We start from the raw sequence: 23,776 nt of genomic DNA on the forward strand, positions 1-23,776 counted from the left end.
AGTCGCGAAAGGGCGTAGGCAGTTGGCTCGAACAAGAAGATACTGCTACACTGCTACTGGTGCCTGATGAGTATAATACTCTCGATTGGTGGACCTGCCCTCTTAACTTGGAGAGTAGGAGTAGGGTCTCGAAGAATACAGACCGTCTGAGCTCTGAGAGGCAGAGAAGACGAGGTATGCTACAACTGTTTTTTTCTTGTCATGGTTGCCACCTACCTAACCATGATACCGGGCAGTGACTCTCTGTTGAGGGCCGGGATCCAGCTTCATCGCTTCCATGGTCCAACATCCTGTCAACGACGATGCAAATACTTGGTCGATCCTGACCTAACCGTAATCCAGATTCTCCGATCGACAACTGCTAACCCATAAAGGCTACCGGGAGGAATCTTTGCATCGGAGGTTATTGCCACTACTCACATAGCATACCTAGTAAGGTACCTACATACTAGCGCATGAACACTACTGTACTAGGCATGCATGCGAAGAGCCGGCATTATAGTTCAAACAGCTGGCCCATATCCCAAATCCCTTTTCCCATCCCCACAAGCAGGGCCACCTATCATGATGCCCGTCGACGTAGATCTCCTACATGTAGTCGAACCCCCGTTTCAGATCCGCTCTATGGGTGCGCTCCATTGGATCATCTGGCCGGGTTAGCCACATTAGCCTCTTATCTGACTTCGGCTGCTTCCAGATATCAATCACGCCAGTCCCAGTGCCAAGCCCCTGGCCAAAGTGGTCTTCTCCCCGTGCTCCTCTCCTTTGAATCCTCAAACTTTGTGCATAGTACTGATGGCTGAGTTTGAACTCCTTCACTCAGCGGAGAGCTGGTTCAGGTAAGGCCGCCAACATGAGCCACCGGAGAATTTCATGAGACGCCTCATTGGGACCCTCTTTGCATCGCACTGCTCTCCCGAAGCAATGGCCCTCAATGGTAATGCAACCCCTCGCGCTTGTCTCGTAGTAACCTTGGCTGCCTCCTGCGAGGCCATCTTATCCAGAGATTCCAGACCATCGGTGCTCCCGGCACAACCCTCTCAGGGCCCTCACTATACCCAGGTCGTACTCGTGAACTCGCGGGGGATGATTGTCCATTTTGCTGAGGGCCCAGTGGTATTGTACATGTACTAGTATTTACCCGCGCTCCTGTCACACGGCAATATCCTCGAGTTTATTGCTGCCCTTACCCCGGATCGGGTAAAAAGCAACCCCAGATCCCGACTCGACTATCGAGCGGGACCGCGCACTGCCGTGCCGCGAGTGCATGCTGACGCCGGTAGGCCTGGGATGTTGCTAGTGCCTCAAGCTGGGTATCCTACTTGGTAAAAGCCGTCCTCTGTGCCGCAATCACCAACGGAGCTCTTAGGATTGCTCAAGGAGGAATGGCACGGGCGTAGGAACCGTTGTCTCGTTTCCTTTTAAACCCGCCAAGGGAGAAGGGCATGGGAATATCCAAGTACTTACTGCGCCTGATGTCCTGAGAAGCTCAATGGTGAACCCCTTCCTGTCCTTAGCACAACCTCCCGTCTCACCGTGGCACCGGGACATCACATCTGCTCCAATTCATAATTGCTTGGTGCATTTACACCGCAAGCTTTGGGGACAAAGACAGAGACTTCCACATCCCGGCCCTTCACCGGTTCCCTTTTGTCCATGTCCACAATGTTGGTCACGGTGTAGCAGGCCATGATCGACAAGCCGAACCGCTCTTCCAAACATTGTTTCTACCCTTAGTCCATCCATTGTACCTGGCGATACCAAACGAAGTGGCTTGAAAAATGCTAAGCAGCGCCCTCGTATGCCTCCTGCTCTTCGTCACGGCATATCATGGCGCTGTCATAGCGAGCAGTCCCCGTCTCCCGCTCGGCAACCGAGGCGAAGCAGGTGCTCCGCAGAAACCAGGCTATGTTCGGATGCCGGTATCCCGACACAGGTTCAATGGCACAGGAAGGTGGCCGTGGGGATGGCACTGGTCGCCGCCCCCGGGGTTTCCGGGACCATGGCCGTGGCCCGGGTCCCCTTCGCCCTTCCAACCGACGGGGACTTTCTCTCCGCAAGGTCCGAATCCCTGGCCCACACCACAATCAGGATATCCATCAATACCATGGCCTTCTTTCTCGTTTCCTACCGCATCTCTTAACGTGCCGAACCGGCCGCCAAATCTCCCCCCAACTTCGTTATCTTCTTCGGCAAGACCCAAAACTACATCGGCGACCAAGGCGGTATCAACTCTATCAACAGCATTGCCAGCAACTCCTCAACCACCAGTGCGCCGGCAGGCCCCAGTAGACCGACGATGGGGATGGTCGAGTTTGCAAGAGTTGGGCGGCATTGCCTACATCCTTGAATGTGCGTATAGCCAGTGCCATCAATCTCTAGGTACAAGTACACAAACCACTTGATATGCCCTAACAGTCCCACCCGATTCCTGCAGTGCAAATCGGGACTCCGCCCCAAAAGATCAAGGTCTTTCTTGACACGGGGTCATACGAGCTGTGGGTGAATCCCAAGTGCAACACGTCGGCGTCCGAGGCCATCTGCCAGAGCCACGGCATCTATTATCCCAACAAGTCCAACTCCTCCATGTACGTGGGCGGCGACTTTGCTGTTACGTACGGCACGGGAGCAGTCAAGGGCAGCTACTGGTCAGATATCATGAGCATAGCAAGTAAGTTCATAACGCTTCTCCCAATTGACGACCCGCGTCCCTGATTATTGATGGGCGAAATTGAGGTGACTGACTTTAACCCAAAGTGTTTCAGATACCCCAAGTGCAGTTCGCTGTTGCGAGTGACAGCAACTACACGTTTTCCGGCATCCTGGGCCTGGGATATGCATACCCCTACTCCATCAACTACCCGAGCGTCCTGAATCTGATGGTGTCACGAAAGCTGATATTGGCGCCGATATTCAGCCTGGGATTAGGGGGTGACGGAGACGGATTCAGTAAGAGACACTATCGCTTGAATCATTCCAGACTCATACCTCTCTAACCATAATCCCATCGCCAGGCGAGATCATCTTTGGCGGCGTCAACAGGTGGAAGTTTGCCGGGCCTCTGGAGCCCGTGTCCATCTGGCCTCCCATCTCCGAGCAAGACCCGAGATGGATCCAGTGAGCATTTCATTTTCCCCCTTTCACTCTGCACCACCAGCCCTGGAGTAGTACCCGCAAAACTGAAACGTCCCCCACTAATAAATAGATACTGGGTCAACGTAACCTCGGTGGGCATCACCAAACCCGGCGAAAGCCCCGTCATCTACACACCCCGAGAGACCTTCGTCATGCCGACGCTGATCGACACGGGCTCAACACTATCCTACATCCGCGAGGACCTGGTCGCCACCATCGGCCAACAATTCCAGGCCACCATTGACGCCCAGGGGAACTATATAGTCGACTGTTCCTGGCGCAACAGGAGCGGCACCGTCGACTTTGGCTTCAACCGCGGCCGCATGGTCATCAACGTGCGCTACAAGGACTTTATCTACCAGCAGTACCCGGGCCATTGCATGTTGGGTGTGCAGCCGGCAGACGTGGGCTCGACGAATTTTGTGCTGGGGGATACCTTTATCAGGGCGGCGTATTGTGAGTCATCATATGTAATTCCCCTGAAAAGCCCTGAACAAGCGGTTCTGACATGGCATGGCAGTGGTTTTTGATCAGCAGTCCGACATAGTGTGGATGAATCAATACTATAACTGTGGAGACGGTGTGGTAACCGTTGGCGAGACACCTAAAGACACAAAATACATTGTCGGTGCGTGTTAGTCTTTACCCTGTCGTAGTTGACACGAGTTTGGTTGGTTGAAGGGTTACTATCTGGATAGAGGAGAAAGAGATTCACAGTGAGGGGAAACCATGCAGGTATCGCACCAAGGAGTCTCCAGAAAAGGGGCAGGGGCTGCCGAGAAGGGGCGACTTGCATGTAGGGCCTAGGTGCAAACTTTCGATACCGTAGACGATGTTTACATACCTTGAAATGAGAACTACTAGTATTGCTGTTCATGGTTACTCAATGGTCATACCAGTACAATGTCCTTCATTTCACCCTCCGCCCACTCCTGAAACTCCTTCAACGCCTCGCCATGCATAATCGTGGACACAAAGCATGGGCCGACAACAACAGCCGTCACAGCATCTTCCTCACCGCCATCATGCTGCACATGCCTCAGAACTACCGGCATCTTACACCCCATCAGCACAACCACCCAATCCCCCTCCTCAGCGCCCGCGGGAACAATAGCCGGCCCCCTGCCCGTCATGGCAAACCGCCTGGTATGCCTCGCCGGATCAAACAACTCCGCATGCCCCACCAGCTGCTCAGGCGGGTGCGGAATTGACACGGGCGTCAGCGGCAGAAGCTGCGTCAGGAGTGCGACGGCAAACCCCCGGACGCGGAGCTTGCCCCCGTTGGCAGGGTCCTGGGGCGAGCACCGCGTGAAGCCTGCCGCGCCGAACTTGTACGTGAAGTACTCAAAGTTTGCTTTCAGCGGGATGCGCGACGTGGGAACGCGCCAGTCCGGAGTCCACGAGGGGAGGTCGGCCGAGGAGGAGGATTCGTCGCGGTGGTCCGGCAGGATGCACAGGATGTCGAGGCTGAGGTCGCGGTTGATGAGGTATTTGGCTGCCCGTTGGTAGACCTCGGAGACGCTCGCCGAGTAGTCGATGCGGATGCTGGCAGTGCCATTGCTCGCCGGCGAGCCATCCGGCCCGTTGTCAATCGGCGTTTGTGCCAGGCCGAGGACCGAGTACACCTTGTCGCGCGGGTCTGTTGCCTCGAATAGTCGGCTCACCATCAGGAGATCCATCAAGCCGCCCGTCTGATAGTACCAAACAGAGCGGATATCGCCCATGGTTGTGAGCACGGACTGGCCCAGCACCCAGTGCCGCTTGAGATAGCGGAGGGGCAGGTTTTCTTCTCTCCAAAGCGTTCCCGAATTCGCATCCTCGCCAGTGCTGCCCTGGGTCGTTGAAAAGGTCAGGCCACGGAGTTTCTGTCGAAGCCTCCAGAGAGTATTGGAGGTTCGCTTCATTGCATTCCAGCTGGTAACGCTAGAACCGCATTGCACCGTGATCCGTTTGGCGGCGGATACTTCCTGGCGGATCCAGCATCGTGAGAACCACGGCCGGCGGAAGAACTCCTCCAGCACCGCAATCAACTGCCTAATATGTTCCACGCACTGAGATCCGTGGTCCCTTCGCATAATGGCATGGCGGTTTGCCCTGACATTGAGGAAATTCATGACCGCCACGGCTAGATTCCCCTTTCCCTCGGCTCGCCCAAGCCAGACAATGACGCGACTCGATGCCTGGTAGATGGCTAGCATGTGGCGAACCTGCTCGTTGCGTTCTGGAATGTTGTCTTGGTTGATGCAAATGGCGTCCACCCAGAGGCACTGTGACTGGTCGGATCGGCGAAGGTAGTAAAGGGCATGGAAGAGGTTGGTGGTGACGGCGAACGGCAACTGGTTGCATGTGATGACATGTGTTCGAACAGGCGAGCCCCAGGCATAGGACAAGGCTATGAAGTCTTTCTCTGGGGCGTTGGATTCAGTCCCATGCGTGGCCACCCCTGGGATCGCCATATGCTCCAGCCGACATACGACAGGGTTGGACTCAGCGCCTGGTTCAAGAATGAGGACTCGCGTTTCGCCCTGTGCAAGCGGCATGTAGATGTCTGGTTGGGTCGCGGGTAGTTCCTGCGCCGGATGCTGCGGCAGCACTTCTGGGCTGTCCCTGGAATGCTCGGTCGATTTGAGCCAGCAACCATCGTCGCAAGCCGGGTAATAGGGTGATACACGGCAGTGGTCTAGAGAAACTTCGGACCCAGAGGACGTGTACCCTACATCTTCCACATCTTGGGAACGTTTTGACTTTGATCCAGGAAAGATGCCCTCTTGAAGTTGATCTCCTTTCTTGTGCACAGCAGAAACCAGATCCTTGTTTTTCAGCGCAATATATCCATGGCTGATCCATTGACTCTCGCGCTTGAGAACCGGGCCAGGGTTGTCGTAATCCAGGTCAAAATTTCCATGCGTGTCTACAGCGATGAAGTCATCTTCATCTCGGTTGTTCTTTCCATATCTATCGCCGAGCAGCTGGCGTCTTAGTAGAATTTTGAGGTGCTCCTTCCTCAGCTTTAGGCGGGTCTTCTCATCGAAATTCTCGCCTGTTGGCTGTTCGTCTTCCAGCGGTTCTCCTTCTAGAGTCGCCGCAACAACCTCTTCTAGAATGGCTTCGAAGTTTTGCTCATCCATCCTAGAATATGAGTTCAGTATCGGTCATGGGGTGTACATATGTAGAAAACATACACCCTCCCATTCCCAGAGCTCTTTTCAGGTTGGATCCCGGACAAACTGGAAGTTGCAAAGTCTGCCGTTGGCTTGTTGATCCCTTCATCCTTCTCCTTCTCTTTGCTCTCGTCCTCGTTATCCAGGGGCGCCAAAAGCATATAATTGCCAAAATTGCGCATCTTCCACCCACTCCCTTGAACTAGGTCCCCAATCTCGGTTCCAGAGTTATCAGTCCATCGCAGTTCGCCGTCTACGAATATGGCCTTTCGCCAATTGCTGCTGGACTCGACCTCCCGTATGTGGTCCATTGGGACGAAGGAAAAAGATGGTACGCTGTCGGCGGTATCTGTGCCGGCGCTTGAGGCTTCCATGTTCAAATGTTGGGTGAGATTGCTGAGGTCGACCGTGATCCTGCTGAGGGTGTTGACGATGAGGTGCGATGGAAGGTACGGATGAGCCTGGATCCGATTGAGAAGCATTTTATGTCCTGGTTGTCCAAGCGGGGTAAGAGTGCGGCTGAGATCAATGTCTCCTTGAGGCACGACGGCCCGGAGTTGTGTGCTCAACCCAGGCACCCCATGGGTTGTTAACAATGTCGCAGTGGTAAGGCAGAATTCGACGCCTCTGAGTTACTCTTCACCTCATCTTCACACTGCCTTGCCCAAGGCAGAGTATCACAGTACTCACACTTATTCTATGACCACAACAACCTGCAATACATCAGCGCCACCGCAATATGTACCCGTTGCGCCCATACCTGCTCACCCCCTGACCACCTACAGTACCTCTTAACACAACAGATCACAAACCGGTCCTCTCCGCAACTGGGCCTTCCCTCGTCCAGATATTCAACCCAATCTTGCCCCCTCCGGTAACAGGCAGTCCAGCGTGCAACGTCCGTTCATCACCCACCCTCCCCCCCTTTCCATCCGGCGGCAACAGGTTGACCCAAAACACAGCATTCCCCTCAACCGGACGAAAAGTAACCCCCTTCTCCCATTCCGCATCACAGTCAAGTATACCCTCATCACACCACCTCCCCTCCGCGGGTACTTCACCAAGCCGCGGGAAGTTTGTCCCCCCTCCCGTAGTGCCGTTGGCCACGTGCACGTAGGCAAAGAAGGACGTCACCCGGTTGTTCCCCTCACTGCCGGGCGACGTGAACCAGTCGGTGTGGAAGTGGTAGTGCTCCGTCGGCGCATACTTGACCAGCTGCAGCGGCTCGAGGTGTGAGCGGGGCGTGTCGTAGCCCTGGAACAGCAGTGCGCGCGTCTCGATGCAGGCCACGATTGGGTCTGATGGCGGGAGGGTCGTGGATTGCGAGGTGCGGAGGGCGCTGTTGTGGTTGTTTGTGGTGCTTGATTTGTCTTTGTTGTTGTGGTTGTTGTTGGAGGTGACTCCGCTGCGGGTAAAGGTGTCTTTTCTGCATTCTTGTTAGCATCGAATAGGGGTTGGGACCGGTGAGTTGGAGATCGAAGGTGCAAAATCGTTCAGCAGCAACGTACGTTATTCTCTGCAAGTGAGCACGCTCGTCGGTGGTGAGGAAGTTTTGTATGTAGATGACCAGGGGAGACTGGGAGACCATGAGGACTTTGTACGGCGGGTGTTCGCAGACATACTCTCCGCTCAGCACGGGTCTGTCCCCAAGCTGATGCTGAGAAGCATGGAATGGATACTGGCCGGGCGCATACTGTAGCGCGACGGCGATGCCAAAAGACGCAATTAGGTATCGTAATGAAGACATGGCTCTAAGCTACGCCTTAGGTCATATCCGTCCTCTCAGCCCAGTGGGCAGGAAGTCAGCGGATGGCATCCATCTTACATACCGACCAAGCAGTCAAGTAGTTGTGACTTGTCCTTGCGTCGTTACAATGGAATGCGCCGGAACTGTACGGATGATCTTCGGGAAGAGGGCAAACGTCTGGCATATGAAACACTGCACGCTTCGTGGTGTCAAGGTGTCTTTGCGCTTCCCAGGAGTTGTTCCTGTGCATTCCGGTAGCAGATCTGCGTCACAGGTAGTGCCCCCTTGCAGCATCCCGAGGATCTACCAAGACAGTAACATGAAGCTACCTCTATTGAGTGTTACTAGGTCCTCTAAAACCCAATTGAACGTTGAGGGAGCATGAAATACAGCTTCACCCAATTTCCAGGTTGCCGTCCAGTCTCTCCTGTCACTATTTGCAAAATTCGCTCTCGATCTTCTGTATACTTATACAGGATGAAGTTCTGGGGATTCGGATCAGCTCTTCTTCTGCTACGCTACAGAGTAGTGGCGTGGCAGCATTTCGCTCGAGTCGAGGAACTAGATGCAGCATTAAGGACCAATGACCGGACCCTTATTGCTTGTCAGTCTCCAAATCCAACCCGAGATCTAATCAGTATTACGGAGAGACAGTCCTACTGACTATATTAATGCAGATGTATTAGTAAGTGTTTGCGAGTCAAACAATGCATTCTCATCCACATGCGGGCTAACACCGGGCTCCGGCCACTAAAGCCACAAGAGTAAACACTTGCCTAGCGTTGCCAGAAAAGTCCACAATACTCACTCTCACCAGGGAAGTGAGCCAAGCGCTTGAGCCAGAATGGAGCTTAGTACAAGAATCTGAATGGGGTGAGAAGGCCCTTAGTGTGGACTGCTCAGCCGAGGCAGAACTGTGTCGTCGTTCAGGGGTATCGTCTTTTCCTGCAATTCGTCTGCACCACCGAACCGGCCAGCAACAACGTTACCGAGGGGAGCGGAAAGCAAGATCCATGCTGAGTTTCCTTGACAGAACTAGCCGGCCGGCACTGTCATATGTCACCAAGAACAACGCAACTGCCTTTCGAGATGTCGACGATGTCGTGTTCATTGGCCGTTTCTCGCCGAGCAGCAAGCATAGTATCCGGGAAATCTTCGCTACGGTTGCCAGAAAATACCAGGACCGGTTCTCATTTGCCGTGGCCGACATGGAGCAAAATGAACAGCAGCCGGCGACTCTCGAGTGCTACAACAACCCTGACGTTGTACACCGTTCAACCGCAGAACTGTTCGGTCCGGCATCAATCGAGGCTTTCGTCAAACTCTGCTCAACACCGCTGATTCCCAAGCTGACAAGGCAGAACGAGTTGTCTTTCTATGAGGTAGGTTCCTCTAGTACCTTACCTGTAGGGATGCAAGCGTCGGACCTTTTTTTCATAACGAAACCAGCGCACAGCTGACACAACACCTCGGACAGACACGAAAGAGTTTGGTCCACTATTTCGTGTACGACGACCAGGAACGAGAGACATATGCCGCTGAGATTCGTCCGTTGGCAAGGAAATACGAAGAGTACCTACACTTTGTGACAACGGATGCGAATGAATACCCCGATGCGGTAGAGATGATGGGACTCAAGCCTGGTTCTAGCGGACTCGCTGTGCAGAATCCAAACAACGGGGACATCTTTCCTTATACGAGGAGAGAGAGGATAACAGCTAGTACGCTCGAAGCTTTCCTGGCTGACATCATTCAGGGGAAGGTAAAAGCCTGGAGGGCAGGCAACGCAGAACGTGACGAGTTATAGGGCAAGGTTGTGGAATTGTAATGCAGAACTAACGACATGACACAATGGAAAGTTATATAGGCCAAGGCCTCCCCTCAATCCCATTTATCCACCGTGACTCAGACTAGATCCAGTCTTTAGCTTGTTGGATGGAATGGGCCTTCGAGGCAAAGCGATTCTTGCTGCCCTGGATATTTTTGTTCTTCCAGCTGCCATTGCCCTTCAGGTTGAAGTCGTTTAGGTTGGTCTTGGCCCCTGGGTTGCCCATGGTATAGCCCTTGCCCTTGAAGTCGTTCTTATACCCACCGAACTGCCTTGGGTAATTTGTTGGACGGAATGGACCCTTCGAGGCAAAGCTGTTCTTGCCGCTCTGGATATTTTTGTTATTCCAGCTGCCATTGCCTTTTAGGTTAAAGTCGTTCAGATTGGTCTTGGCCCCGGGGCTGCCCACGGCGTAGCCCTTGCCCTTGAAGTCGTTCTTGTACCCACCATACTGCCTTCGGTAATTTGTTGGACGGAATGGACCCTTCGAGGCAAAGCTGTTCTTGCTGCCCTGGATGTTTTTGTTCTGCCAACTGCCATTGCCCTTCAAGTTGAAGTCGTTCAAGTTGGTCTTGGGCCCGGGCTTGCCCACGGTGTAGCCCTTGCCCTTGAAGTCGTTCTTGTACCCACCAAACTGTCTCGAGGCAATGCGAACCTTACCGCCTTGGATAAGTTTGTTCTTCCAGTTGCCCTTGCCCTTCTTGCCCTTCAGGCCCTTCAGGCCGTTCCTGTTCCCGCCGAACTTGCTCAAATCCTTTGGGAAAGCTGAAAAGGGGACTCCGAAGGAGGGGCATCGACCAATAGTGCATGGATCACGCGCCTCAAGTCCAGCAAGGAGCCCATCCTCCTCATCTCTCTTAGACACTTCGGATTCCTAGGGCAGGTAGGTAGTCAGCTCGCTGAGGATATGTGGTCCTCCTCCGACAGAGGACAAACGCGGTGGGTATATGTGTAAGGTAGTCGTACCTCTACATCTCTTTCTTCTGGCACAGGGGCTGCCAAAGCCGGGACGGCAGCAAGACCAGCGGCTATTGCCAACGCGCCCTGGTGAAAACAAATCCATATCAGTCATATCTCCGAGGTTGTTTTATCTCAAGGGTTTCTGTTTGAGTAGGTACGTACAGTATGACGTAGACCGAGGGCTTGAGGGCCAGGTGCAGAGAATCCAGCTACAGTGGTAGTGGCGAGGAGTCCGCTAGCAAGGACTTGGACGATAGCTGGGGCGTACATTTTGATTGGAGTGAAGGGCAGGCCGGCTGCACTAATTTCAAGATAGTGAAAGGCAAAGAGGTATGCTCTTTAGGTTACAAGGCTCATTACAAATAAACCTGTGTAAGGGGAAACGAGAGAATAGAGAGCGGTCCGGCCGCTAGTAGTAAAGAGCGTGGTATTAAGGAGTGTAAAAGACCGGAAGATGCTGTCTAAAGAAGGAGCAGTCGATGCTGGTGACGAAGGATAGGCGTCGAGGACTAGAAGCCTGGAAGCCGATCTATTTATCAATTATCATGGGCTGTGTGGTAAGGACATCTTTACCTCCAGTCCTCACTACCATAGATTCTCGACGCGGTTAGTATTTCGGCCTACTACCTTGCAATCGAGATGTTGTTCTATTCCAATCAGTATTCGTACCTCCTTAGGCTCCTTGGTAGGTGGGATTGCTGGGGTGTCTTCCCATCAGGCTACAAGATTTACACGGACCAAGAAGAAGGATTACTATAACTAACCTAGGTCTCTGTGCTACAGCGCCTTGGGCAGCCGACGCCTTCCAGCAGGATTGGCCTGGGAATGCACTGCAGGAGGATGTTGGTTTCGCGCCGCTTCCGGCGACCGGGCCATTGGATGCAAAGAGAGCCGAATTTACGCTCAATTGCAACCTGATTATTAGGTAAGTTATCTATTTACTGTACCTGGTAGTAGCATGGACAAGTTCCAGGCCACCACCTAGCGTGCATGTCCTGATACGTACTTGGCTCATTTTGTTGGCCGCACCCCGGGATCTGGGGATCGACCTCCGCCACCTCCGCGCTGCAATGGCAGACAAGCGAGCTGCAATAAAGCTTGTTTGCCCTGTTTATAGACTTAGGGTGCTATGACCCTCGCTGTAGTGACCTTGGATGGATAGAGCGAGCTTGGTGTCAACTTGAATTGGGAACTTCACGGAGACTTCCAGGTTCGACCGTTCGAGCTGTGCCCTCGGCCTGTTTGTCGCCCCTGCCTTCAGGCATAAGGGAGGCTCCTGCCGAATCCCCGCGCCCTTTCCCAAACATGAATCTCCCGTTGTTTTCTCACCAACCCCGTCTTTACCCGCCCTAAGAGGTAAGTAAGGATCTTAAGGAAGTGGTTGGTCTAACTTTAGCGCGTGCAGGTCCCTGCTCAGGCTCCTAAGCTGCTTCCCGCCAACGCGCTATGTGCAGACTGCAGAGGACCTTGGCTGGTTCGTCGGCAAGAGAATTTTGATCTTAGGTCCCTGGGGTATCGATGTGCAGCATCCGTCCTATGAATTTCGAGAATCCAGAGTGGCCTACCTACAGCGATGTCGCCACCCTTAACCTGAATGAACTAATTCTGGTAGTTGTGAATCATCCTTGGGGATAGGAGGGTCGCTATCATATTCATGAGTAAACATTATCATCAAGCGCTACTAGTAGCAACAGAGTTTCCTGCTCCCATTGACCATGCAGAGAATCAAGCTCTGCTTGACATGCATCGCTCATCACACATAAAGATGCATCACTCTGTCATAATCCTCCCAAAGGGCCAAGGGTAGGAAATCCCGGCCTAGACATAAAGCGAACCTGCAATCCCGGAGATGTACTGAGCCGCCTCGGACCGGAAGTCATCCTCGAGGTATTCGTTCCGATCGGCGTAAAACTGAATGAGTGTCCGCCGCTGTCCGGTCCAGCGCGGCCAGTTCTCGGCGACCTTGCTGCCGCGGCTGCTAGTGCCGCCCGAGGAGTCGTTAGGGTCCATGTTGTATACAAAATTGGCGTAGAAGCTCTGGATGCTCTTGCTTGCGTAGTTGGGCAGAATGCCGTAAAAGACCTGCAGGATATCACTCCCATGGAAGGTGCCCAGGATCGGGGTGCCGTAGTTGTAGCTGGCCAGGTAGGACCAAGCAGGCACCGTGGGGTTGGTACTGACGGCGCGCTCGAGGAAGGCCCGGCGACTCAGGGTGAAGACCAAGTCGCCGAGAATGGCAGCCATCCGCTTGAAGCCCGGGTAGATCTCGTTGAATATGCCGGTGCGGAACGGGGACCCTTCGGTAATCCAGTTGGGGTATTTGGCGACAAGTCCGGCGAGCTGTTCCCGACTGGCACTGTGGAACATCAGACCGCTGAGATAATCAACAATCAGCTTGTCAGAGGATGTGGTGTTGGACTGGAAGAGCGAGAAGAGTGTGCCCTCGTCCTCCTGATCGCCGATGATCATGGGCACGGCCGCGTACTTTCCCTCCTGGACTAAAACATCCGGGCTCTTGGTGAGCACCTTGCCATCAGGCCGGGGTAGGTACGAGAGGGCAACGGAGCTGTAGGACAATATCCCAGGAACCGAGTTCGCCGCCTCGAGGAATTTCTCGTAGGGAAGGGCACGTAGACAGGCCAGCGTGTCCTTGGCCCCGGCACAGCCGGCCTTGGCCACTACCGCATTGTAGGTTGCCTGTCCCTTGGGGCAGTCGACGGGGTCGGCAGGGACGAGACTGCCGGAGTTCATGATGCCGGCCCGGAAGAGGGGCTTGCCCTTGTACTTGTTGTTGCCGTCGAAGAGTGCCATCTGATCAAAGACCGAAATAGCGCCCGCAGACTCGCCCCAAATGGTCACCTTGTCCGGGTCGCCGCCAAAAGCAGCGATATTGTCAGCAACCCACTCCAAGCCCATGCGCTGGTCGAGAAGGCCAAGGTTGGCTGCGCCATCGTTGAGGATCTCTTTGCCAGGCATAAATCCAAAGCCACCTACGCGGTAGTTGACCGCCACAAAGATGTAAGGCTTACCCATCTGGACGGCGTTTGCAACTAGCGGACCGGCATCATACATTGAGGTCCACCCGAGCTTGAGGCCTCTAGTCAGCGACGAAACGGGATCACCGGGATCAGGGGCGGAATTTTTCACCTCGAAGCCTCCTCCAAAGATCCAGAACAGCACGGGCAGCTTGTCACCAGCCTTGGTGCCCGTTGGCCGAATGACGTTCACCGTCAGGCAGTCCTCAGAGACCTTGAGGGCCTTCTGGAAGAGAGGGGAGTTCCCGACGAGGTCAATCACCTGATCGAGAAAAGAATTCGAGTCCGAGTCAGCCAGGAACTGTGGGCAGGCGGGAGCGATCCCCGTGCCGTCGAAGACACCGATGGATGAGTTGAGTTTCACCGGCGGCTTGAGCCGCAGCGGGCCGACAGGGGGGAGAGCAAAAGGGATCCCGTTGAAGGCCTCGGTACCCAGGCGACTGGAGCCGATGACAGTGCCCGAGGAAATAGTTACGGTTGGGACCGCCCGTGGCTCAACCACTCTGGCAGGTGGGCCAGGCGGCGCCGCGGTAGCCCGACCTAGCAGCACCGCAGCGGTGAAAGCCGAAATACCCTTCATGATCATGGTCGAGATGGCGGACCGGAATCACCAGGCGGTCAAGGGAGGTCGGATTCCCAGGCTGGACCTCTCAATCTCATGGCTAAGACAATGACGGAAGGAGAGGGCGGACCCTGCGTTTATCTAGCAAGCAATGGACCGGCGTATAGCGGTGTGTTGTCGGTCAGAAATTCCCCTGGCGGCGGCGGCGGCGGCGGCGAGGGCCTTGGCATTGCCGGCGCAACACCAAACGAGCCACAGTCAGACTCAGATCTGGCCGGATGCTAGAAAAGGCCATGACCGGGAAATGCGAGCTCCGCAGCGAGCCAGCTGACCACTGGGTGCCCCGGAGACATGAACAAGTTAGGCAAGGTCTGGAAGGAACTACCGGCGATCTTCCCTTGCCGTGCGGCTTGCGAAGCCCACTCAAGGTACCTACCCAGGCTCCTAGCATGCGGGGTGTTCCATCGTCGGCGACTCTTCTTGTAGATGTCGCATGCCAAGGTAGTATTTCCTGGGGAGAGGGGAGTGTAGACTGTAGAGGCACTTTCATCCGTCCTGGAACACCGTCGGGAGAAACGGACTTCGAGGTATTTCGACGAGAGGGAAAGAGCCAGGGGGAGGACTCATCACGGCGGCTGCGAGTAGTACGAAGCATGGCTAAGCCCATTGGCATGGCGTAACTGGGTTGCATCCAGTTGTCAGATCCAAGGCACTGAGATTTGATGGGACAGAAACTCCGGGTTTGATACACCGTGCCGTCTTCGCTCTCCCGTTGGGCGGCACAGCATGGCACATGGCATGTGAGAGAGACTTCCCGTTCCTGGCGCCAAAAGCAAGCCTCGGTACGAAGGTAGCCTGCCAGGGAAGGACGTCGATTGGTAAAGAGACGACGGGTTCGTCGGGCAGATGCCCCACCATTAACGTCACATCCCCAAATGGGCGGCACGACGCGGGGCAGCGATGAGTCCGAGGCGGTAAGTAAGGTAATGGCGAATTTAGATCCCAGATTGGATACGCCAGCAATCGTTCGACCACGGCTCTTGCAGCAATTCTCTACATAGAAGGGCGGCAGCTGCCGAGTTGTGATAGGTATCGTCAAAAATCATCGAGTCTGTTGGTTAGTGCCTGACTGCCCTGGCTCAGGGGCTGTTGACGCCGATCGGCGGTACCTTAAGGTAGGTACCTCAACTGCTTCCATTACCAACAACACCACACGGAAGGTCTAACCTGCTGAGCTGCAGAAGTCTCTCCTTCGCTGTCATCGCTTCGAAGTCAAATCTGGGGAAGAGCCTCTCTGCAATGCGGGGTGCAGCGCTAGGTATTTGCGGGGAACTCGACCGGGGCACTCCCACAGGGCCACAGCGGCTCAATTTCTCTTTTTAGCTTCAAGCCCGACGCCATCTCTATTTAGCTTTCAACACCAATTTTCGCTCTCGGGTTTTCTCTTTCAACTTTGATACTCGTTCTCGGTTCAAGTAACTCCCACATATCGCTTTGATAAGCTCCTGGATCTAACCAGGCTTTAGATCTCAAAATCTCCGGTTCGCGCCCCGCCCGCGGTATGTCAAGATCCAGGCACACCACCCTACTGCTTTCATTGATCTCGGGCAGATACCTGTCGGATTCTCGGTAAGTTGCACCTGCCCGCGATGCGAGACTGATTCGCTCCAGCTCCGCGTATACAGTACGGAGGGAACATATATGGGATTTGAGGGACGAAGTGATAGGTACGAACACTGCCAGGGAGGCTAATGTCACGGTAGGTAGCTAAGGTATGGTGGTACTAATAAGGGGTAAGTGCCCTGAAGCCTCGGCTACGAATCTAGATACCCGTCCCAAAAGCAAAGCAGGACAGTTAGGCTGGACCCAGATACTTTCAGGGTTCCAGACGGATCCGTTGATGACAGTGACACCGTGTTACTGCTCGCAATGGACAACGCCCGAAAGACCTTAATGGCATTCCCGAGAGCATCATGATACTAATGTTTCTGTTGTGCCAGCCAGCCGGCCCTTGGGAATCTCCTGAGCTTACGTGTCACTGCAGTGAGTGACAACTCCAGTCATGTCACTTACCGACCGTGGGCTACTAGTATGCAGTCCCAACTCCCAAGGCAATATCCGCCCACCATCCGAGCAGAACCACCCTCAATTGCCGAGGCATAAACGCAGTCCATTGATTCACTCTATTCATTCTCTCGAATTCTGCCATGTGAGTCACAGTCCGTGTTCGAAAATACGCGACATGTCTCCTTGAGTGGCGCCTCCGCAGATTCCGGCGTCACCCGCCCAGCTTACTTATTCTCTATACGAGAAAGCAACAGATCCAGGGGGTAACAGGCTCTAGAATGGCGACACCAGTGAATACTCCCACTAGTTCCGTAGTCCTTCCCTTCAGTTGTTACTTTCCCATTGGTCACATGCAGGTCCTGTGGCTCGATCGTTGATTGTAGGTGAAGAAATCAGCATCTTGAGTTGTCCCCGACGGAAGGCTCCTATTATACAGCTGACATGTATGGTTGTCTCACGGTGCGGTACGAATGTCCCAAGCTCTCAACCCCGGACAGACTCTGCTGCTGGCCATTGACCAAACAGTCCCGGCCATTATTCAACCGGACAAACTTGGCAACAAAGTCATGGATGTAACTGTGAATGTCTGAGGATACCATTTGAGGAAGACATATACCCACTGAAGTCATGCCTTTTCCGTCCCGAACTGAATAAATACCATGAGCACTGCGGCATAGCTTGGAAGAATGTCAGTCTCCCAGATACCCTGATGAACTGTGGGAGGGATTAGTTTGACCTACGCGGCTGTTGCCCCTAAGGCTTCAAACGGCTTTGACACCATGGCAAACGATATCAGGAGCAAGAAGATGAGAATGAATATCGTAATGACACCAAGCTTCATTGTAAGTGTGTTCAACGCCTGGAGAATCCAGATGGGAGCGATGAGCATCGTTGCGCCAATAGTAACGATCATGGTCGATGCAAACCCGTCGATACGCTTGCCAGAATAGTACGACACGTAGTCGGCGTCGTAGACCGGCGCTTCGTGCTTCCTGAGCCTCCATATCGGGAGGGTCCGCAACCGTAGTGAACTGTCAATCACCCGGCGTAAGGGTGTTCTGTCTTCTTGAACCACCCTGACAAGGTCTTCATTGTTCAAATACGTTTGCTCCTCCCGTGCAATTGCGACGTTGCTGTGATTGTAGTGCCAGTGTTTAAGGCTTTTGATATCACGCCCCGGAGCTTTAGTGAGTTTCTTCATCCTGCTGTGTTGAAGAAGGAATTCGTCTAGGAAGACTTGGGTGTCAGCTTAAAAAGTACATGTACAAGACCCATTCAACTTGAAAAGGACAAGGTTTGTTCAGTCTCACTATATCTGCGTAGTTTCCTGGCGGCCAGCTCTAATATCTCAGCGCGCTCTGCAATATCATCTCTTAAAGTGCCGTTGTTGAAATCTGTTGACTCGGGCTTGCTGTGAATTGTGTCAAGCCTCTCCAACTCCTCTTCAAGAACATTTATCTCATCCTGAAGTCGTAACGCCACACGTGCGCTTAATGAATCGAAGCGCCGCAATATCAGGAAGTCATCATCAGATGAGATGAACTCGGCGTATCCTTTGTAACCGATATACTTCCAGGGCTTTAGCTGAATGTCTGCCTCTGTCGGCCCTGACCCCGATGTCCCTGATGCGGTCCCCATCATCATGGATACTAGGCGTCGATGACCCCGATTCCCTAGCTACTAACTGATCATGCAGACATTGATTCTACCTTAGGCATCGTAAAGCGCAAGTAGGCTGTGGGCCTCGTGGCATCTTGCTCCTGAGCTGTGATGCTAAGGTAAAGGTTCAGGTCGGGTGGGTTCAGGTCAGCGACTGGACTCAAAAGCTTCACTGCTCTGTCCATGGTCCATGTGGTTGCGATCCTCAACTCGTCACTCACATAATGCAAGCTGAAACCAGGTGATGATAAGAGGTCGGACGGGATGGGTTGAAGGATCGGCGAGCGGTTAGAGAAGTTCAAGTTTTTGCCGCTGAAAGCGGGAGGGGGCGGTGCTCGCCTGGGTGCATGGACGGGGAATTTGAGTCGAACCGGAGGGTGGGAATGCGGCTGGTTGGTGCTTGATACCTGGGGTGGGTGGCAAGGCGGCCGTGGCACCTCCATGCGTGCGGCATCCAACCTGTGAGTGTGGTCCCCTCCCTGTATGCGATTGACGAACACGGCGCCAGAGTGTGCTGCTACATGTGAGTGCTAAAGTATAGGGCCAACATCACAGCATACCCGATGCTGCCTTGAGCTCCTTCACCAATACTACTATGGAACTGTGAGACGGGCGTGAATGAAAGCAACCTGAAGAGAAGATCGACTCACGAATGCCGATGGTTCGCAAGCAAGAGCCAGTTGAAAAGACGAAGGCTTCCAGGATGTGTCTCATGCAGCCGGTGCCCGATTTGTATAGGCCTACTACTACCCTCCGGTAAGCTAGGCATCATGGCATACCTGATTCAATTTGGTTGGTTGGCAGGCTTACCGCGTCGATACCACAGCGTCATGCAGCTGCCCGCGAGGCAGACGGCGAGGCCTTTAACCAGGCGGGGGGCCTCCTGCAGGTTGCTATCCCTCCCGTCCCTCTTTCGAAGACTCCTCCAGTCTTGCTCGGGCCTTTCAGTATCGAAGTCCATCGAGAAGTAAAGAGCCCCCGATTATTTGAGCCTGCCCACACGGCTTGTCAGGTCGCTCGACACATTTTCTCCAGTTCGCATGCAATTCGTAGGCTCTGAGCAAGCACCTCGACTTGTTTAACCACCATGTCTCCTGATAACGAAACCGAATACACGACCAAACCTGTTGTTGAGACTTTGAAGACAGAGGTTAAAGTCCGAAAGCGCAATCATCAGACCGCCGAAGCCAGTAAGAGTGAGACTCGGGGGGAGTCGACTGCTGCTGGTGCCGTCGGCTATGATGAGCCACCGAAAAAGAATGAGGATAACCTCTTTTTACCAGAATCAGAGTTCCGAAACGTCCCTGGTATGTACATGCATCAGCACTGCCAACTGCCTTACCGCCGCCCAATGGAAACATCAGACCTTGCAGTGTTCAGTTGGTACATTCATGTCATCTGACGAACGGGTGGATAGGGCATGTTAGGCGCAGAACCGACCAAATGCCAAGTGCAGAGCCTCCTCCGGCCAATCCCCAGACCGCAAGCCACAGCCAGAGTACCTATCAAAGACTTTCGAAGAGAGCAAGGCGTCATCGACAAACCCTTGGAGATGGAAGCGGGAGCGATTCCGACAGTGACAACAACGGAAGGCGCACTCGTGGTGACGGTTCTGGAACCGTAGCTAGGGTGCAACGACCCTTAAATCGGATCCTCCGACACCTCTGGAGCTCAGTCGACGATTCGGAGCGCTTGATGAGCAAAACCGGATCCGGGAGAAGCGACTGTTGAGGGAGGTCGAAAAAGAATGGCCCGACATTCAACGCCGCCGAGACGCATGCCGATCGGACCAGGCGCAAATAAGCAGACTCCGGTCGCCTCATACTGCATTTTCCAACCCCTGGTACCTTGACCTGCAAAGCTTCGTCGCCCGCTTAGACCAGCAGCGCTGTGACTACCTTGACGCGCTCTTCTCCCTTGATGCGCGGGACAGCATTGAACCAGTGACAGGACGTATGAAGACGTTCTCGTCCGATTCCGGCTGCCTGCGACAGGTATGGGAGCGTGTCGAGATCGGGTTTCTTTGGAGCTGTAGGCGCTTCGACCAGGATTTTCTGGCTACACCTCCACCGACTTTGCAGGAACATGTCGTACAGGTTATCCGACGGATGTCGAATTTTATGTGGAACTCGTACGGGAACCGGAATGACTTTCCTTTCGATTACAGCAGCGGGTCAGTCACGCTGCGTGGTATTGAACGCCCAACCAAGGGCACTGACAGGGTGTGGGAAACGAATGTTTTGGTCGACAGTTATATCAACAAAGTTGTTCATGCACTATTCAGTGCGCGCGATTCAAGCTTCGATACCCAGGAAGAAGTACTCGAACTGCTTCATAAGTGTATTCTCAACTCGCGTTCCGGAAATGAGCTAACACCCGAGTACTTGGAGTGGGTGTCCTCAGGCGTTGATCCTGCCGAGATTGAACGTTGCTGCCTTCGAGCAAGCGCGCTGGAGAAAAGCCGGAAATCTTCGAACCTGAATATCAGGCATGAGATAATTGAGATCTGGGGAGACATTGGACAGCCAGTACTTAGGTATGTGGCCACGTTCAAAGGCACTGTCGCCACGTCCGTCAGAGAGATTTCCGATGAGGAGCTGTACAGAATGGGGTGGTTCTGCAATGATGCAAATCGGCGCTCTCCGGCGCGAGACAACTCAAGCGAGATCGGTGACAGCCCCGATGACCAAGAGCTCGAACCTGAGAATGCCTTGGAATACTGGCGCTTCAAGCGTTGTGGCGACTTAATCCTCAAAGTGAACATGAACGAAGCGATACAAGGCCTGTATGCGGGAAACGGGAAATTTATTGCGGGAAACGGGGAAATTATTGAGTTAGAAACGGTTACTTCCTGAGCAGAAAGAAGACTTTTGCTGGATCAAAGCGGCACATGTGGTCCTGAGTATCATAGTAAAAACGGACATGTTGGAAATACAAATACGCCCCCTGTAAGCTTAGGCGGTTATTAGGCCCAGTCAGGGGTTCCATCCTCCTACAGAGATTTTCCACCTTACAACCAATTGACAACCACCACGCATTCCATCACCACTTTAGTGTACGCGTATACAGTGCCCAACTGTGCTCTGGGAATTTAAGTCCCCTATTTATTGATGAATTCCTGGCTTTCACCTGTTTTGCAGTGTCAGTTTTTACGTGTCCAGGGTCCACGGGTGTGCGGACATTGAACTTGGTAGCACCTGGGTGGGCGCGAGGGTTGCTGCCCGTGGATGTTATGTACGGTAGTGGTTAGTGTACTCGCCGTGGCGTTTGACACGCGCGGTTCAAAATTGCAATGCACAGTACGGTACCTAAATTTGCCAGCCATGACGAGGGCCACCTTGTGTTGCGCTCGGCGCTCCCAATACCGTCTCGTCAAAGTAAAGCACTCAGGGGTGGGAATCGCTGGAATCGTGCACATGGCCATCGTAGGCATGGTATATCTTTGCGGCTCCGTCTGGATCAAAGGTGGAAATGCAGGCGGACACTTGGAAGGTAGTGTAATCGATGAATAAGACTAAGGTAAGACCTAACGAGCCATTGCTGGCAACCATCTTGCCGAGCGAGAATGAATCCCGAACCAAGCGCCCCATGACATGCCTGACGTGCCACCATGACTTCCTTCTGCTGATTCCCCGAAAGAGTCCCATGGTTACCCCGCCCAAACTCCTCTAACCCGGTCCAGGTTTGCTAATGGGTATCTGCACCATGCACTTGTCCCATAACCTGCAATGTCGTATCATCATACCACTCGTGAATCCCATGAATCTATGCCGCCCGAGTGAACCGAAACCACCGCTCCCCTGAGCCATCACCTTCCGTCAACATACCTCCAACGTGTTGACCGGCCGTGTGGTCCTTCTCCTCTTAGCCGCAGGACTGAGCACCGGCCGATCATCCGGGCTACTAGGCGGCTCCTCCTCGAAGCTGCTGTTCAGCACTTCGGCAAGGGGGTCCCTCTCAACGCGTCGGCGCTTGAGGGTAAAGGACTGGTAGGGCGGCGTGTGCGGGGGTTCCACGAGTGGATCCCAAAGGGCGATGTGCTCGGGATCCCCGTACATAGGGTCGCCGGCAATCTCGCGCCCAAGGGCTTTGGCAAGACGTTCTTTGAGACCGAGAAGGGGCCAAAAGCCGACCGAAGTATATGAGATGCTCATCCCCGTGGCCAGGGTTTCACCGCCTTGAGGAGTTGGCGCTTTGTGCGGATACATGAAGCGGTCCAGAAATGTCTTCGTCACAACAGCCGTGTAGACGATAAAGTTTGGCGAGCTCTCATTGCCTTCATCATGGGTGATGACCTGTACCTTGATGTCTCGAAAAGAAGGCGGTGGCATGCGAACTTTCTTGCGACCACCGTCAGACTGCGACGAGGATTTTGACGAGGGCTCGCGGTAGAAGTGCGCCTGGGCCATGGCGAGCAGGATCGCGACAATGTACGGGTCGTGATCGGGATTTGCCGGGATCAGCATTTTGGAACGCAGCCGTTGGAGCCTGGCTACAGGCTCGTTTGGTGTATTGTTGGGGCCGCGAACAACCCCGTAGAGATTCCTGCGAATAGCAGCGAGCTGCGCCCTGCCAATGTATGCTAGCATCGGCTTGTTCGGCGCATATTCACAACCCGCTTCCCGGGCACTAGGCGGTACTTGGCTGAAAGAGGTGGACGGCAACGTCGGGCACGAGTCGAACGAGGCGTCGGCGCCGGAAGGGCTCTTCCAGAGACACGGAATGCGGACCACCTTTTTGAAGATGCGCTGGCCAAAATAGAGATTAAGTTCGGCACCGGTCTTGGGACGAGACAGGGTGTTGGGAAACAGCGTCGACATGACGCGCTTTATTGCGCGGGTCTTGCAGAAGGCTCTGGCTGGTGATGCCTCCTTCCGAACGAGGTTGCGCAGCTCGGATGTCAGTGTTTGCGCCATCCTAGATGGCTCAAGAGAGATTCCACGGTCGAGGTCCGGAACCGGCGTGGCAATGGCGGGGCGTTCGATGAAGCTCGCGCCAAGAAGTTGAGAATGGAGGTCGGTCCAGCAGATCGGGACGACGTAAAGCATCGTGCCAGCGTAATCGTGCATTATGTCGTACAGCGACCCAGGTTCGGGCCGTGTAATGGGCCTTATGGTGAATCGCCGGCATTCCACTTCGCTGTTGCGCCTAGCAGGCTGCCCGCGCTCGGAGGAGTCGGGCTGGGCTTGTGAAGACGACATGTGGACGATGGCGCGCAGCTGACCGAGAAAGCTGCTGCTGTTGAACAGGGACCTGGAGTTAAAGGTGAGGTTAGCGAAAAGGGTTCGTGCGGGGAGATTCGCGATCGTTTCATCCGAGGTGCTAAAAAGCGCGACTTACTCAATTGTGAGCATCGATGACTTGGTGGGCGGTGAGCTTATCAGGGTCGCGGATTGACACCCGCTGCCGCGATTTGGCGGGGCAACACGTAAATCGCGGAGGCCAGCAACGACAAACAGGTATTGTATGGACCTGATAGTGATCGCGAAAACTGGCGGAATCAATCGAATGCCCTGAATGGGATTTCAGAGCATGGAAATGATGCCAAAACGCGAGAAAAGGCGATTACGCCAAGTGGCTATCGCGAGGAAGAATGGCTTGCGGCAGGGTTGGGGAAATGGG

At 54.0% G+C, this 23,776-nt stretch overlaps 10 protein-coding genes across 10 annotated transcripts; 4 read left to right on the forward strand and 6 right to left on the reverse strand.

Moving 5' to 3' along the window:
* The first annotated feature begins 1,666 nt into the window (after positions 1-1,666).
* On the forward strand, positions 1,667-3,971 carry N656DRAFT_87933 (acid protease). Its single transcript, XM_064819381.1, has 6 exons — positions 1,667-2,352; positions 2,438-2,671; positions 2,758-2,949; positions 3,015-3,117; positions 3,206-3,591; positions 3,656-3,971. Exons 1-6 carry the CDS (start codon positions 1,782-1,784, stop codon positions 3,772-3,774), a joined length of 1,605 nt encoding a protein of 534 aa, XP_064669962.1. The 5' UTR covers positions 1,667-1,781; the 3' UTR covers positions 3,775-3,971.
* A 1,314-nt stretch (positions 3,972-5,285) lies between these two features.
* On the reverse strand, positions 5,286-5,675 carry N656DRAFT_709294 (HET-domain-containing protein; the record flags this gene model as incomplete). The annotated part of the gene is made up of 1 exon (XM_064811580.1): positions 5,286-5,675. A coding segment is annotated over one exon (390 nt), but the record flags the coding sequence as incomplete, so codon positions are not given.
* Positions 5,676-7,100: 1,425 nt separating this feature from the next.
* On the reverse strand, positions 7,101-8,043 carry N656DRAFT_845184 (uncharacterized protein; the record flags this gene model as incomplete). The annotated part of the gene is made up of 2 exons (XM_064819185.1): positions 7,101-7,722; positions 7,805-8,043. The coding sequence occupies 2 exons, from the start codon at positions 8,041-8,043 to the stop codon at positions 7,101-7,103; spliced, it is 861 nt and encodes a 286-aa protein (XP_064669964.1).
* Positions 8,044-8,275: 232 nt separating this feature from the next.
* Positions 8,276-9,958, forward strand: N656DRAFT_88018 (uncharacterized protein). The gene is made up of 5 exons (XM_064819382.1): positions 8,276-8,647; positions 8,721-8,728; positions 8,800-8,807; positions 8,861-9,425; positions 9,521-9,958. Exons 1-5 carry the CDS (start codon positions 8,425-8,427, stop codon positions 9,848-9,850), a joined length of 1,134 nt encoding a protein of 377 aa, XP_064669965.1. The 5' UTR covers positions 8,276-8,424; the 3' UTR covers positions 9,851-9,958.
* On the reverse strand, positions 9,954-11,101 carry N656DRAFT_798197 (uncharacterized protein; the record flags this gene model as incomplete). Its single annotated transcript, XM_064817730.1, has 3 exons — positions 9,954-10,745; positions 10,838-10,915; positions 10,994-11,101. The coding sequence occupies 3 exons, from the start codon at positions 11,099-11,101 to the stop codon at positions 9,954-9,956; spliced, it is 978 nt and encodes a 325-aa protein (XP_064669966.1).
* A 1,548-nt stretch (positions 11,102-12,649) lies between these two features.
* Positions 12,650-14,446, reverse strand: N656DRAFT_709595 (alpha/beta-hydrolase; the record flags this gene model as incomplete). Its single annotated transcript, XM_064811608.1, has 2 exons — positions 12,650-13,918; positions 13,979-14,446. The coding sequence occupies 2 exons, from the start codon at positions 14,444-14,446 to the stop codon at positions 12,650-12,652; spliced, it is 1,737 nt and encodes a 578-aa protein (XP_064669967.1).
* A 2,674-nt stretch (positions 14,447-17,120) lies between these two features.
* Positions 17,121-18,133, reverse strand: N656DRAFT_709377 (uncharacterized protein; the record flags this gene model as incomplete). Its single annotated transcript, XM_064811592.1, has 3 exons — positions 17,121-17,172; positions 17,236-17,722; positions 17,806-18,133. 3 exons carry the CDS (start codon positions 18,131-18,133, stop codon positions 17,121-17,123), a joined length of 867 nt encoding a protein of 288 aa, XP_064669968.1.
* A 751-nt stretch (positions 18,134-18,884) lies between these two features.
* Positions 18,885-20,062, forward strand: N656DRAFT_88137 (uncharacterized protein). Its single transcript, XM_064819384.1, has 3 exons — positions 18,885-18,910; positions 18,981-19,461; positions 19,572-20,062. Exons 2-3 carry the CDS (start codon positions 19,242-19,244, stop codon positions 19,883-19,885), a joined length of 534 nt encoding a protein of 177 aa, XP_064669969.1. The 5' UTR covers positions 18,885-18,910; positions 18,981-19,241; the 3' UTR covers positions 19,886-20,062.
* Positions 19,922-21,195, forward strand: N656DRAFT_88109 (uncharacterized protein). Its single transcript, XM_064819383.1, has one exon. It carries the CDS (start codon positions 20,110-20,112, stop codon positions 21,007-21,009), a length of 900 nt encoding a protein of 299 aa, XP_064669970.1. The 5' UTR covers positions 19,922-20,109; the 3' UTR covers positions 21,010-21,195.
* Positions 21,196-21,972: 777 nt separating this feature from the next.
* Positions 21,973-23,508, reverse strand: N656DRAFT_798201 (uncharacterized protein; the record flags this gene model as incomplete). The annotated part of the gene is made up of 2 exons (XM_064817731.1): positions 21,973-23,407; positions 23,495-23,508. The coding sequence occupies 2 exons, from the start codon at positions 23,506-23,508 to the stop codon at positions 21,973-21,975; spliced, it is 1,449 nt and encodes a 482-aa protein (XP_064669971.1).
* Positions 23,509-23,776: the final 268 nt, after the last annotated feature.

This window comes from Canariomyces notabilis (genome assembly GCF_033297395.1).
Source record: "Canariomyces notabilis strain CBS 508.74 unplaced genomic scaffold N656scaffold_11, whole genome shotgun sequence".
NCBI lineage: Eukaryota > Fungi > Ascomycota > Sordariomycetes > Sordariales > Chaetomiaceae > Canariomyces > Canariomyces notabilis.